This window comes from Brassica napus, chromosome C2 (genome assembly GCF_020379485.1).
Source record: "Brassica napus cultivar Da-Ae chromosome C2, Da-Ae, whole genome shotgun sequence".
In the NCBI taxonomy this organism is placed as follows: Eukaryota; Viridiplantae; Streptophyta; class Magnoliopsida; order Brassicales; family Brassicaceae; genus Brassica; species Brassica napus.
In genome coordinates this window covers 2,388,908-2,405,525 of record NC_063445.1, presented here as the reverse complement: position 1 = coordinate 2,405,525, position 16,618 = coordinate 2,388,908, and the positions used below count along the sequence as shown (strand labels likewise).

General features: G+C 33.3%; 1 protein-coding gene across 1 annotated transcript; it reads left to right on the top strand.

The window, feature by feature from the left end:
- Window positions 1-1,603: 1,603 nt before the first annotated feature.
- Window positions 1,604-4,447, top strand: LOC106416348 (transcription factor MYB46). Its single transcript, XM_013857210.3, has 2 exons — window positions 1,604-2,222; window positions 3,675-4,447. The coding sequence occupies exons 1-2, from the start codon at window positions 1,942-1,944 to the stop codon at window positions 4,231-4,233; spliced, it is 840 nt and encodes a 279-aa protein (XP_013712664.3). The 5' UTR covers window positions 1,604-1,941; the 3' UTR covers window positions 4,234-4,447.
- The last annotated feature ends 12,171 nt before the right edge of the window (window positions 4,448-16,618 follow it).

The window sequence follows — 16,618 nt, the reverse complement described above, 5'->3', positions numbered from 1 at the left end:
TTTTTCTAAAACGACACTTAATATGAAACGGAGGAAGTAGTAATTTTTTTTGTTATTTATTAAAAGAACATATAATACAAATATAAAAGTATAAATTAAGATACATCACCCTGTAAAGTAAGATTCAAGTTTAAGCTAATGCTTTGATTCAATGGTAGTGTTTGTTAATTTCTTTTATTTGGGGTTCAGTTCTCATGGGTGATAATTGCTTTCTTAGTTAGTAACCACTTTGTCTTCATTGAGGAAAATGACATATGCATGATTAATGTTTCAAATAAATAAACTTGAGGTTTCCGTTATAGTCTCAAAAGAGTGTAATACACACGAACCTACATTTTGTACAGTGATTAACCTCGCACTACTTTATTGATATATATATATATATATATTTAAGCGATTATTTTTGTGTGTCTAGAGTTAATTATACACTGACCCTTCTGTTTAGGGTTAGTCTTAGCAGACATCTGCATAGAGATAAAATTAATAGATTTTAGAGTGGTATATTTAAAGTTTGGTTGCTAAATAGCTAAACTATATTTTCAAAGTTATAACTAATACTGTTAATTTTTCTACCACAAATTATATTCTAAGTTGTGATATACATTGTAATTCTGTCATCCAAATTTTAATTTAGAGTCGAAGAAAAAATCAATATTTTATTAAAAACAATGATTGTTTAAGGGTTAATTGTATCACCAAAAACTCACATTCCCCATACTACAAAGGAATATACATTTTCTAGCTAAAAACACATCAATTTATCATGTTTAGATGTATAGTCTATAGATTAATGTCTTCAAAGATGGAGTCGATAAGAAAGATTTACACAAACTACTATCTCTCCCAAAAACCTAAGATCTTTAGTCCTTTTCCATTAGCAATATCTTCAAGATTCAATATTCCAACTTCTTTTGTACTTTATCTGTGGATTTTTTTTATGATTGTATAAAAAGTTATGTTTATTTTCGGATTTTAGTGTAAATCGAGAAGTTAAAAATCGTGCCCCACGTTTCTTTCCAATAAAAAGATAAAATATATGGATAAAGGAGTATAATATTTTCTCCATAACAATAATTTGATTTCTTCAAGTGTACGTGTTGGTGCGCGAGAGGTGGTTGTGTGAAGCCGAAGCAAAACTTCTTGCTCGGCTGCTAAGCTTAATATAAAACAAACAAAAAGGGTTATGACACTCGTCAACTTATTTATATATACAATCGAAAAACTGCTTATTATACGTAAATATTAATGAAATAACTCAACATTTGCTTACCTTGAAAATGAAGATATCATTGAATAGAAAATAGACATGTTCATGAATATATAAATTAATGTTATATAGTCTTATATATACACACTTAAGGTTAATGAATTAGACATGTCTGTAATATATACCTTGTGAATGAAGAAACAAATGCATATGGTTTATATATTCAAAAAGAAAAAAAGTTGAACAAGTGAAGAGCACTTCTCCCTTTGGCTTTGATGTTTGCATTTCGGGTCGCTCTCAGAACCGTTTTCGTCATGACAGACCAACTAACGTTTCTTCACTTGGTTAACTTAGTTATATACACATGTTGTTGGTGTATTTTATGCACCACACAAACAATATTGGTCGACTAGAAATGTAAATATGTTTTTGTATGTTTTATAACAATGCAACATACCGTATATTATATTATAGTATATATATAATAATGCTTAAAATAAGGAATATATATATTAAAAAGGGAGAAGATGAAAATTGAAAAATTGGTTTGTCTTCCTAGAATTGTAAGCAAACCATACAACCATCCCTTTCCTCATCATCATCATTCTCCCTTCATCAAGTCTTCTCTCTTTTCTCTCTCTCTCTCTGTTATAAAAACAAACTTCACTGGTTCACATCAACAAATCGATCGAGCCTTGAGAAAGATTAAGAGAAACAATTAACTCAACAAAAAAATGATGAGAAAACCAGAGGTAGCAAATGTAGTCACTCATCAAGTAAAGAAGATGAAGAAGGGGCTTTGGTCTCCAGAGGAAGACTCAAAGCTGATGCAATATATGATAACCAATGGGCAAGGATGTTGGAGCGATGTAGCCAAAAACGCAGGCCTTCAACGATGTGGCAAAAGCTGCCGTCTTCGTTGGATCAACTATCTTCGTCCTGACCTCAAGCGTGGCGCTTTCTCTCCTCAGGAAGAGGAACTCATCATTCGTTTTCATTCCATTCTCGGCAACAGGTATATATTTTTGCAATCATTTTGGTTGTTTTACATGTTATCAATTAAAAAGGTAACTATAATGGATAAGTTTTCTTATACCAACTAGCATGTTTCTGGTAAATATTGCTTAAAATTGTCTTGGTAACTTTTGGTTTATGGGTAAATTGTAAAAACGCATATATAGAGAAAGCCAAGCCAACTGAGCAAGAACAAAAGTCCACCTTAATTAAAACGATCAAATTGTTGAAATTAGATCAAGTAGCATGTGTGTGTGTTTTTTCTACCGGTTAAACATATAAGAAGTGACCTAATCTATATACATATAGCGAGTTAACATAAACAGTCCGTGTGTATTGCTCTATTGTGACTATATACGATACATGATATACAAATAGTAAAAAGGTATGATCGATTTTCATGTTGAAAATAGAGTTTGGTTCGAATTTTCACTGGGACGATAACTGTTAAAATTCAAAGAGATGATTGATTGTTTGAGAAGAAAATTGATCCAATTATAATTATAGTAGCATTAGAAAGTTGACGCAAAAACCAAACTAGGAATGAGTACATTCACGTGTAATTATGTCCTTATGTGAGTGGGCAGAGTTCGTTAATCGTGAGTGTTAAGACTTAAAGAGAGTGCTTCACCATCATTAGCCCCGGTCTTTTAACTGGGGTTTTTAGCTTCGGATAAGAGACAGTTCTTAGCTTTTCTTAGATTTTAACTAAAAAAAGTTAAGAACCGTCTCTTAAATAAGAGATATAAGACCATGATTAACCCGGGGTTCTTAGAGTGGGGTTCTTAGCGGAAGTTAAGAAACTATTTCTTAACTTTTAACCAAAAAAGCTAAGAACCGGTTCTTAAATACGCTAAGAACTCCATCCTAAGAACCTCGGATTAATCATGGTCTAAGAGTCAATTTTTTAGCTGAAAAGTTAAAAAAAAAACAAAAAAAATATCAAATTATAAGTTAAGAACTCCGACTAAGAGACCGGGGTTAATCATGCCCTTAGTTCTTAGAAAAAAAAGTTGTTTTCGTGAAACCGACTTTTGTGTCTTTATCACATTTTCTTCTCTTCTTTAGGGTTTTACTTCAACTTTCATTTTCTTCCTACAGAAACATACATTTTTTTGTTTATACTTCACGTTGGACATGACTTCGTGAAATAAAAATTATACATTTTCTAGTAATTGTATACTTATATTTAGTATCTGTTAGTTAATTTAATAAAATTAAATTACATATTTTTGTCGAAACTTATGTGAAATCATTTAACGACAATTTATTTGAACGCAAAGTAAAATGTCTAAAACTATAGTTATTGTGTAAACTTCCTAGTAGTTGCAGTAATTTCCTTTCACGTACTTTGTTTCTAATTCCCATGCAAACAATGGACTTCTATAAATTTTACATACAACGTCTTATTGAATTAGTCTACTCTCTTTCTTCTTATTCATCGATTTAATAGGTGGTCTCAGATTGCAGCACGGTTGCCTGGTCGGACTGACAACGAGATCAAGAATTTTTGGAACTCAACAATAAAGAAAAGACTAAAGAAAATGTCCGATACATCCAACCTCGTCAACAACTCATCCAGTTCACCCAACGCAAGTGACTCGTCTTCTAATTCCACCACTTCTTTGGAGTTTAAAGACATTATAGGAAGCTTCATGTCCTTTCAAGAACAAGGATTCGTCAACCCCTCTTTGACCAACATGCCAACCAACAACAATCCATTCCCAGCGCCACAGCTGCTCAGCCACCCGTATAATGACGATTTTACCCCTTATATAGATAGTTTCTGCGGAGTAAACACAGGAGTACAAGGGGAACTCTACTTTCCACCTTTGGAATGTGAAGGTGACCGGTACAAGGCAGATATTACCAACCACTTAGATGACGACATGAACACTAATGGGGCTGGAAACGTACCTGAGGGTGTGAGAATGGAAGAATATTGGGACCTTGACCAGTTGATGAACACTGAGGCGCCTTCGTTTTACTTCAACTTCAAGCAAAGCATATGATTTTTTTCCTGTTGCCGAATATACTAAGATTCATAGCCACACACACAAAATGCAAATACTGATATATACATTGTCATAGATAGATGCTGAAAAGGTAGAGAGTGTTTTGTTTTGAATAATACTAGGGCTTGACGTGTCATATGTAATGATTAGTCAATGTAAACAAAAAAATACCCCTTAATAAAAGATGAATAAACACACTGTTGTAAATAAAGAGAAAAAGAGGGAATTAGTTGTTCTTATTCATAACATAATGTGCCATTTATATATAGGAATAGATAAATGAAAAAATTACAAATCCTAAACCAATAAGGAAAAGGAAATTTTAATCATACAAGGAAAAAAAAAAAAAGGAAAAGGAAAACCACGAGAAAAGGAAAAGTCTAAACCGTCTTTGGTTAAGGCATTCACTTAAACGGTTCATAACAATCTCCTTTGAATGTTATAACCATTAAGAACTCGTAATACGCTTTGGATGTTGCCTCGCTAAAACTTTACCAGTAAAACCCAAAGGGATAAAACCATGGTTAAGGAAAAATAGTACAACACGTATTACTCCCCCTGATTTGTACCTCAATGAAGGTCTTTCAGTCGACGCATCACAATCTAATGCGTAAGCTTTTTGAATGTAGAGGTCAGAAGTGACTTAGTGAATAGGTCGTCTGAATTGTCACTTGAACGAACTTGTAGCACTTGGACCTCGTCGGCAGATTTGACACTCCTCACTGAAACTTGAATATCTTGATGACCGTAGGACCAAATGACTTCGAAACACTTGGAAATCGAAGCTAACATCCATGTATAACTTCAGGCACACTTCTAGATCTTGGAAGATGGAAATATCTAGCAATATTTGGGATATCGGTCGAAATTGGATATTCTGAGACAGCTTGTACATGTCTCACAAAAACAGTCATATCTCAAGTTATATCATCTGGAATGACTTGATTCAAATTGGAGATGAAAGTAGACTCAAAGATCTTTCTCTGGACGCCAAGTCCATATTTTAATTCCATCTAGAAGGTCTTTTTTGATTCGCAAACATTTGACCTTTGTTTCTGTCCCGCGAATGGAATGTGTTCATACCTTGATTCCTTTTAAAGTATGACTGATCTTTGATCATTCTCTTCTCAGTCTCAAAAATACATTAGAAGATTGATATCTTTATCACTTAAGTGATAACGTTCCTCTTTAGGTATCTATCATTAAGTGTTCTTTGTTGCATCGTTAAAACCTTAACATGGAAAATCCAATGGGACAAAAACCATGATAAGGAAAAAGAGTACAACTACGAAACATCATCATATTTCTCCCCCTGGAAGCATCATATTAGGGAGATGTATTCTCATCATATATATAATCCTTTTAGGAATTGCTATAAGCATATTCTTAAAGAATAAACTTGTTTGATTGTGAGATAATCTCTTAGACCATTGGACTCTTGCCCATAACATTACTTCCACACAAGATCATATATTGGTCTATTTGTAATCCATGTCCAAATTTACTTTTTATAGACAATCTTCTAAACATGTATATTGTACATACGAGTTATTCCCCCTCTTCTTATAAAATTAAATAGTATGACCATTCATCTTATCATACAAAATCACATCTTTCAATCATGAAAGAGATCTGTAAATTTTCCAATTTCATGATACTTCATGAGTAATAATTATTTTCTTTATATATTCAAAATACTCTCGCGGTAATGTTCTCGAGAACTAGTATTTACTGCTTTTAGCAATCCAAATTCTTAGGAGTTTACTGCTTCTTGCAGTTTATATTATTTTGAATCATTGACATCATTGTCATTTTCCAGTGGCTTTCAATTCTTGTCAGGCTATAGAAACTTGAAAGTTGATGCTTCCACCACGTAATGATGTGTTTCTTATAATAATTTCAGGTCTTTGTGAGAAATTTTGTGCAACTACTCTTTTGCACCTCAGAATTTTTTTTCCATCATTTCATTGATTCTTTCACATAAGATCCACACTGGTTTTACACCTTCATGTGTATGGACTACTTGTCCAAATACTCTCTCTTTCCAAGAGATCTGCATCTATTGATTCTTTTCATTTTCGGCCATTTATCATATTGTGTACACTTTTCAATAGATGGTTTATGATCCTCATTCTCATCAACTGCTACATTGCATGCATAAATATTTAAAGACGTCGATTTGATATCGGTTTCATATTGCTCAAGACATGACATATCTATTTGAGATTTCTTTATTCTCAGGTACCTGAATTTCTTTTATGTCATGTTTTCTATCTCTTCTTGAGATTCTTAATATTTCATTCCTCGATTCTGCCATTCTCATTCATGCTCTTTTTTCGAGGATTATTATATTTGGAACCGATAGGTCTATCACGCTTCAGGTGATCTTTAGACTCATTAGCAGTTTGAAATTGTCCTTTTGGGACATCTATATTAACTGGAGCATTTACAGCTACTACTTGTGACTTGATCACTTTCTTAGGGTCAGTTAACGAGTCTGGCAACTCATATGTTAATCTTTGTAATAGAATTATCTCTATACATTCATTTTGGACTTCTATTCGCGCTCTTTAGTTCAAGGATCAATGATAATTCATTTCAACACGTTAATTCTCCAGCTGATTATTTTCTTTCCCTAATGTTGGATAGACTAACTTTGAGTCTTTAAATAAATCTTGTAAAATCTTCTAGATTTTATCATCAGTGGAGATTATATCCAACATATTCATAACTTCCTTTGAGGTCCCATTTTTTATTGATGTGGTGGAGCAACTACAACTTATCCAAATTTTCTAGATGGGGATCTTTGGTTTCTGACCCAAAACCAATTTGATGGGGAGAGTTGTTAATTACTCTTTGAAATTATGCGAATCAATGCTGCTGCATCTTACGTATAAACATTAGATACAATATGTTCATCATGTATCCTCACATGCATAAACTAATCATCAAAGGCTTGTGAATTCACCAGTATTACCAATTAGTCTCGCAAACATTAGGCTGCAGATCTATGATACATGCGACCTTCTTGTCGATGCATTAATTATAAACATATGGTGGATGATCAGTCCACCAGTGGGTGATCAAGCCCACAACATCTCCTTGTATAAATAGACTCCAAATCTTTTGATTGGTGAAAACCATATTCTTATATTGTCTTATAAGCAAGCAGCATATAGAAGATCATTCATAAGAATCTTCTGGTTCTTCAATGAATGTCTATATGATTATCTTTCGCATTATTAATAAACCGAGATGGCATAATCGGCTTGCCAAACATTACACATTCAGTAAACTTCTGGTTTACTATTACATTTATCTCCATTTTCTAATCATTGTGTAGTACAATACAATAGTGCCTTGGGTAATACTTGTGATTGAAAGTATTCAACATTTTCCTTTACTTATTGTCTCAACATTGTTAGATGTAAAATCCCTTGGTTTTATTTTATAAATGACTCCTCAAGTCTATTTTCAGTATGAACATACTTTTGGATGTTCCACTTACTAGGGATGTGAGATTCTCTAATTCTCCCCCTCGAGATGATAACACTACATTTTTGTCAATCTCGAATAGAATCTCAACTGAAAATCAACAACATACCCAACTTAAGGTAATGTGTTATATCTTAGATCCTTTTGATCTTTGAGACTTGGGAAAGTATAAGTTCTGTTCCCATAGGCATACATGTATCTGCTCTTCTAGAGCTTCCAATAATCTTGATACTACAAGACATTGTACTCACAATAATTTTCTTTCATCTTTAGATGGTTAAATCATATCATTTCTTTTTATTACCATCTCTATTTTCTCAACTTCAAGTGAGAGTATGAGTTTAAAAAAAAACTCTTTGATTTTCCTTTATTACCATCTTTATTTTCTCAACTTCATGTGAGAGTGTGAGTTCTAAAAAGAAACTCTTTAGATCTTGACAATTTTTTATATCCACATCCACGTCTACAACCACTTTTATGTTCATTTTCTTGAAAAATACTATTTGTATAGATTTTCTTTCTCAATATAAAATATCATATTCTCTTCAGGAGAATGATTCATAATCAACTAGACGTGATTTATCATCTTACATCAATAGCTCATTGCTTTTCTCAGTCTCAAGGAGACAAAATATAGTTATAGACTTCTTTAATCTCTTTTCTCAAGAGTAGATGTGTCTACTGGATAACATTACTTGAATTGAAAATGTGTTTTTCAATATCTATGCATCACTTTTTAACTCTCAGCAGAGTTGAGATTTATTAACAAGACTTCAGGTCTTGTAATCTCTAAATGCAAAATACACAATAAGCTTTAGATATCACTGTTGGTGATTATACCTTTCTTTGGATTATTTTCCAAAATCTTATGAATCTTTTGAGATCAAGTCAACTTAAAACTCTCATATATAATGGTAATAAAATTTAATAATCAAATTATTTCAAATGTATATATATATATATATATATATATATATAAATATTAACGTAAGTATCTTATTATAAAAAAAATACTTTTCTAGTAATAATCTCTTTTACTAGATATTATGTTATTTGATTTTAACTAATCATACTTTAATTACTAAATAAAATACTTATCTCAGTGCATCGGAGATCAAAAGTCCAACCGTTTCTATTTCTCAGCTGGTCGTATACAATCTCCTGATAATCGGTCTCCCTGATAATCTCTGCTATACTTATTGCTCATATAAATATGGCTAATATATTAGTAAATATCAACATATAATCCAAATTTTCTTTTATGATATTAGACTAAAGACTAACCGATTACAAATAATTTCTAAATGTATATGCATTTCAGTCAAGTATAAAAAATAAACCATGATTCGTAAAAGTGTATTTTCGTGATACCATTAAATCATGAAGCATACTATAATATATTAAGCCTTTTTCATGGTATATGAGAATTGTTATAATTTTTTATCAATTAATTTAGTAAGACTTCATAATACTTCCTAAATCGATGGAATGACCGCTATAAAATCACCATTTTCTTGAAAAACGGAGACAACAAAGGCTCTAAACCTCTTTGAACATCATCATATGTAAGTGCAGGATGCAACTATGCATTGAAACAATATTGTTGTATTTTTTGAAATTTTCTCAAAATCTATGTGTTAACCCCTATAATCTTTAGTGTTGTTTTAAAATTTCTAATCACGTTCTACATTTGTATTAATGTATTTTAAGTTTTTTTCATGGTATATGGGAATCATTATAATTTGTTTATCAATTAATTTAGTAAAACTTCATAATACTCCCTAAATCGATGGAATAGCCACTATAAAATCACTATTTTCTTGAAAAACGGAGACAACAAAGGCTCCAAACCTCTTTGAACATCATCATATGTCAGGATGCAACTATGCATTAAAACAATATTGTAGTATTTTTTTTTTTAATTTTCTCAAAATCCATGTGTTAACCCCTACGAAAATATTGAGTTTTTGGTAAATACTTTATATACTGAAGCCTATAATTTATAGTGTTGTTTTAAAATTTTCTAATCACATTCTACATTTGTATTAATGTATTTTAAGCTCTTTTTATGGTATAAGGGAACCATTATAATTTGTTTATCAAATAATTTAGTAAAACTTCATAATACTCACTAAATCGATGGAATAACCACTATAAAATCACTATTTTCTTGAAATACAGAGACAACAAAGGCTCCAAACCTCTTTGAACATCATCATATGTTAGTGCAGGATGCAACTATCCATTAAAACAATATTGTCGTATTTTTTAAAATTTTATCAAAATCTATGTGTTAACCCCCTACGAAAATATTGAGTTTTTGGTAAATGTTTTATATACTGAAGCCTATAATCTTTAGTGTTGTTTTAAAATTTCTCACCACAATCTACATTTGTATTAATGTATTTTAAGCTCTTGTTTATTGTATAAGGGAATCATTATAATTTTTTTATCAACTAATTTAGTAAAACTTCATAATATTCCCTAAATCGATGGAATAACCACTATAAAATCACTTTTTTTTACAGTAAACAATCACAGACTCATGTAGACTCTGTAAACCAAATTGGTAACTATGCATCCATGTGTACAACGAAAGACGATTGTTGTCGGGCACTGCGTGCTAAGCTATCCGCCTTTAGGTTCGCCGTCCTGGGTACATGAACGATTTCTGAGTTGAGAAAGCTTCTTCTTAAAAGCTTGATGTCTTCCATATAGGTTCCAAATGCTGGCCATTCTTCCGGTTCCGAAACCATCTTCACCAAGTGAGAACAATCTGTTGCAAATGTAACCTGAAACTGTCTTAAATTCCTCATACATTCCATTGCCCATATCAATGCCTCCACCTCCGAATGCAGAGGTGATAGACATGCCCGTACATTTCTTGCCCCTAACAGACCATCAAAACCCGGTAAAGTACTAAACCAGCCTTGCCCTGAAAAAAGATCCTTATCTTTCCACGAGCCATCTATAAAACACCATCTTCCTGAGTTTGCTTGAATGGGGTTGCTCTGTACTTCCTGTACCACCCGCTGATTTCTTAATACATGTTCTTCAGCCCAAAGTGTTGATTCCAATTCTGCTATTTTGAGGGTTTTCCTCGGATCAATATCAATACTGCTAAATCCTTTGTTGTTCCGACCTTTCCATATATACCATAATATCCATGTGAACTGATGGTCATCCATTTTTGGATTAACTCTCCAAAAGAGATGATCCATATTGGCGAAAATGGAGCTCATAGGAAAGATATTTGGGTTCGATGGTATCTTAGATAGCGCCCACACTTATCGTGCTGGAGGAAATTCAAAGAACATATGGTTAATTGATTCCTCCTGATCTCCGCATCGTGTACAACATATATCTCCTTGTATTCCTCTTGCTTTTATATTTTTCATAACCGCTATACATCCTGAGAGTAATTTCCATAAGAAATGCTTTATCTTCGGGGGACACTTCACTTTCAAGCAATAGGCTTTAAGTATATCCACCGTTGGTCCATAAAATTCCGGTGGTTTTTCCTTATCTGGATAGACTCGTTCCACTTGATACCCAGAATGTACTGTATATTTTCCGTTGTTAGTGAAATGTCATCCATTCCTATCTTCCATCTGATTTCTACTCAAAGGAATACTTGCAATGATTTGAACATCCTCAGGGTCCACCAAAGTCCTAATAGCCGATAAATTCCATGTACGGGATTCCGAATGAATAAGAGAATCCACTGTAATATATGGGTAACTGTGAAGAAGATTTTTGTTTGCTGGTCTCGGACGAGTGGATGGGATCCAAGGGTCGTTCCACACAGAGATAGATGACCCCGTTCCCACCCGTTTAATTAGTCCTTTACAAACCCAAGATCTAGCAGATATAATACTCCTCCAGCAATATGACGGGGAGTATGAACGGATCGGTTCCACGGGTGAAGCATTCCTGTAGTACCGTCCTTTGAAAACTCGAGAAAAAATAGTGTTTGGTTTCTCGATCAGTCGCCATAATTTCTTTCCAAGCATCGCCGTATTAAAATCCGTAAGATCCTTAAACCCTAAACCACCATCATCTTTATGAACACATAATTTATCCCATGACTTCCAATGCATGCCTTTTGTACTTCTTCCTGGGCTCCACCAAAACTGAGCTACGGCACTCGTGAGCTTCTTCACTGTGGCTTTTGGTATTCGATAAACAGACATCTCATGATTTGGTAAAGCCGTAACCACAGATTTTATAATCCCTGATTCTATAAAATCACTATCTTCTTGAAAAACAGAGACAATAAAGGCTCTAAACCTCTTTGAACATCATCATATGTTAGTGCATGATGCAACTACGCATTAAAACAATATTTTTGTATTTTTTGAAATTTTATCAAAGTCTATGTGTTCCCTACGAAAATATTGAGTTTTTGGTAAATGTTTTATATATTGAAGCCTATAATATTTAATGTTGTTTCAAAATTTATAATCACATTCTACATTTGTATTAATGTATTTTAAGCTCTTTTTCATGGTATATGGGAATTGTTATAACATTTTTATCAATTAATTTAAAACTTTATAATACTCCCTAAATCGATGGAATAACCACTATAAAATCACTATTTTCATGAAAAACGGAGACAACAAAGGCTTCAAACCTCTTTGAACATCATCATATGTTCGTGCATGATGCAACTATGCATTAAAACAATATTATCGTATTTTTTGAAATTTTCTCAAAATCCATGTGTTAACTTAACCCCTACGAAAATATTGAGTTTTTGGTAAATACAATATATACTGAATCCTATAATCTTTAGTGTTGTTTTAAAATTTATAACCACATTCTACATTTGTATTAATGTATTTTAAGCTTTTTTTTAGGAATAAGGGAATCGATATAATTTGTTTAACAATTAATTTAGTAAAACTTCATAATATTCTCTAAATCGATGGAATAACCACTATAAAATCACTATTTTCTTGAAAACGGAGACAACAAAGGCTTCAAACCTCTTTGAACATCATCATATGTTCGTGCAGGATGAAAAAATACATTAAAACAATATTGTCGTATTTTTTGAAATTTTCTCAAAATCTATGTGTTTAATCCCTACGAAAATATTGAGTTTTTGGTAAATACTTTGTATACTGAAGCCTATAATATTTAATGTTGTTTTAAAGTTTATAACCACATTCAAAATTTGTACTAATGTATTTTAAGCTCCTTTTTATGGTATAAGGGAATCATTATAATTTTTTTATCAATTAATTTAGTAAAACTTCATAATACTCTCTAAATCGATGGAATAAACACTATAAAATCACTATTTTCTTGAAAAACGGAGACAACAAAGGCCCCAAACCTCCTTAAACATCATCATATGTTAGTGTTGGATGCAAAAATGCATTAAAACAATATTGTCTTATTTTTTGAAATTTTCTCAAAATCTATGTGTTAACCCCAACGAAAATATTGAGTTTTTGGTAAATACTTTATATACTGAAGCCTATAATCTTTAGTGTTGTTTTAAAATTTATAACCACATTCTAAATTTGTATTATTATATTTTAAGCTCTTTCTTATGGTATAAGGGAATAGTTATAATTTTTTATCAATTAATTTAGTAAAACTTCATAATACTCCATAAATCAATTGAATAACCACTATAAAATCACTATTTTTTCGAAAAGCGGAGACAACAAAGACTCCAAACCTCTTTAAACATCATTATATGTTAGTGCAGGATGCAACTATGCATTAAAAAAATATTATCGTATTTTTTTAAATTTTTTCAAAATCCATGTGTTAACCCCTACGAAAATACTGAGTTTTTGGTAAATATTTTATATACTGAAGCCTATAATTTTTAGTGTTGTTTTAAAATTTCTAACCACATTCTACATTTGTATTAATGTATTTTAAGCTTTTTTCAAGGTATATGGGAATTGTTATAATTTTTTATCAATTAATTTAGTAAGACTTCTTAATGCTCCCTAAATCGATGGAAAGACCACTATAAAATCACTATTTTCTTGAACAACGGAGACAACAAAGGCTCCAGACCTCTTTGAACATCATATCATATGTAAGTGCACGATGCAACTATGCATTAAAACAATATTTTCTTATTTTTTGAAATTTTCACAAAATCTATGTGTTAACCCCTATTAAAATTTTCTTTAGTGTTGTTTTAAAATTTCTAATCACATTCTACATTTGTAATAGTGTATTTGAAGCTCTTTTTAATGGTATATGGGAATTGTTATAATATCACTACAAGAAAACACAAATTTAACGACGGCCAAAATCGTCGTTATTTCCTCGGAAAAGACGGCTTACGAGGAAATGGCGATGAAAGGCGTTTCGTCGTTATATGATTGTCGTAAGAGAAGATTCGTCGCCATTTCCTCGTTAATTAGCGAGGATATATTTTCCTCGTAAAGAAGAATTAAGTTTTCGTCGTAAAGACCACGTGGGGTTTCCACGTAACGCGGTCGTTGTGTTTCCTCGTAAGAAACTCGTAAATGATTCGTCGTAAAAGACCCGCAAAAACCTCTAAATAAATTCGTCGTAATAACAACGTAAGGAACACGAAAACAATTCATCGTAATAGAATCGTAACTAAATCCACGTAAAATCCTCGTTAATTGTTCCTCGATATTTCGTCGTTAATTTTCCTCGTTAATACATCGGGAATTAGCGACGCAATTACTTTGTTTTCTTTACTGAATTTATAAATAAAAATTATATTTATTTAATTTATTAATAAAATTTTAATTGAAATTAAATCGAATAGAAAATTTTTTTTTGGCCGAATTAAAATGAAATTATATAATATATAAATAAGTTTTGAATTTTAAAATACAATAACAAAAAAAAAAACTAATGCTGCATTGCCGCGTCGTAGAATTCCTCGCTCCTTCTCGAGAGATCTTCCTCGTTGACTTGCACGGATGTCTCGCCTGGAATGGGGTTTTGTTGTCTCATGGTCCTGAACATGGCCTCCCATTCCGGATTTGTGGCCGCTATGACGTCCAAGAAGTTCTCGAGACCAGTCATACGAGCTGTGAACGACGATTTTGTCGAGGCCAACTCGTTTTGTGTCGACGACAGCTGATGTTGTGTCGTCTCCAACACGTCGCGCAGCTGAGAGACTTCATCATCCCGTCTCTGGCCATAAGAGGAAGTCGCTCTCGGAACATCGTTGACGGAACCAATCCCCAACACACGTCCCTTTTTCTTGGAGCGACCTTAAAAAACAATAAAATATATATTAAAATTTAAATTTTAAAGTAAAATGGAATTAATAAAAAATTTATATAAAATTTACCTCCTCGTAAATTCTATCCACTTCTATTGTGGATAAGACGACGGGTGATCCGTCGGCGGACTCCTGCGCCAGCTGGGTCTCACGCTCGTCAATACGAGCTGCCACATCATTGTAGATCTTCTCAGACTTCTCATCTACAAATGCGCCCGCCTTGTTCTTGTGGGTCCGATCGAAAAGTTCCATAAGAGTCGGTAAACGTCCCAACTCCTTGGCCTAAAAATAGTTAAGAAAGTTTTTATTATATATATATATATATATATATATATATATTAAAAATCAAAAAGTTAAATATTTAAATTACGTACCATTTCCAAACGGACGCGGGCGTGTGGCTTTTGGCCCGTACTATGTTGCATCGCCCTGTGGCCGTGCTCATCTACCGAGTTACGGGAGGCGGAGCAAGACTGGGCGACTCTCATGGCATCAGGATCCCTCCAGTAACGGATGAGGCCATCCCACACGTCCGTGGTGATGGTGTGGGTTTGCCCCGCTCATAGCCCTTCACGATCCAGTCACCCTTCCAGTTGGAGACCGTGTCCAACAAACGTTTCTTCGCCTTGTCGATAAACTCTTTCCGCACCTTCTCAGTGACCCCCATGGACCAATTAAATTTTTGCTGCAAAAAAAAAAATATTAATAATTAGTTTAGAAAAATAAAATTTAAAAAAATATAAATCAGGAATAAATTGTAAAAACTTACAGCGTAAATCTTGAACCACGTCCTTCTGATGTAGATCGGAGTGGATTTCCAGTTGGGATGTGCCATGGAGAAGTAACCTTTAATCGTCTCGGTTACTTCTGTTGCAAGGCAGTTATCAACCCCAAACCTGGAAAAAAAAACAAATTCAAAGTTTTAAATATTTATTAAAGTCACAAATGAATTTTAAAAAATAAATGTAACATACATACCAAAGTGTTCCTTCAGGTCGGTCGGGGTCTATGATCGGTAAGCCTTCTCTGCCTGGCAAACCGAGAATGTCCTCAACAGTGTACTGAGAGTAAGGACAACTCGCTGGCACCATCAAATCAGCATGAACCTGATGGGCGGCCATCTGAGGAGGCACATGAGGAGCTGGCATCGGAGGAGGAGCTACCGGAGGAGGCACATGAGGAACTGATGGCGATGCCGTAGAAGAAGGCGAGACTCTCTGAGAAGATTGAGTCTCGGGGACGGTCTCCTGCTGACCCGAAGAACCGGGAGCTGAAGAAGAACCGGGAAGTGAAGGCGGGTCTAACCGACTACCCGGTGGACCGAACATCTGCGAGTAGTGAGCACTACGCTGGTGTCTACGAATAGTCTGCAAAATTTAAATTTCTAAATTAAAATCAAGAGTAAATAAAAAATTATGAACAGTATTAACTACGTAATTAATAAAATGAGGAAACCTAAATTTTGTAAACTAATTTCGTAAACTAAATTCCCTAAACTAACCACCTAATCTAAATTCCCTAAACTACTTAGAGAGGAAAGAGAGTTACCATGTTGAGAGGAAATGGAGAGGCTGTAGAGAGGAATTAGAGAGGAAATGAAGAGGGCTGCGGTTTCGCCTATATATAGGATTAGTGTTCGTCGAA

Excerpts from the sequence above, each read along its gene's own strand:
- LOC106416348 (XM_013857210.3), top strand. The coding sequence starts at position 1,942 with ATGATGAGAAAACCAGAGGTAGCAAATGTAGTCACTCATCAAGTAAAG. Across the intron at positions 2,223-3,674 it reads CATTCCATTCTCGGCAACAG|GTGGTCTCAGATTGCAGCAC; the intron begins GTATATATTTTT and ends TCGATTTAATAG.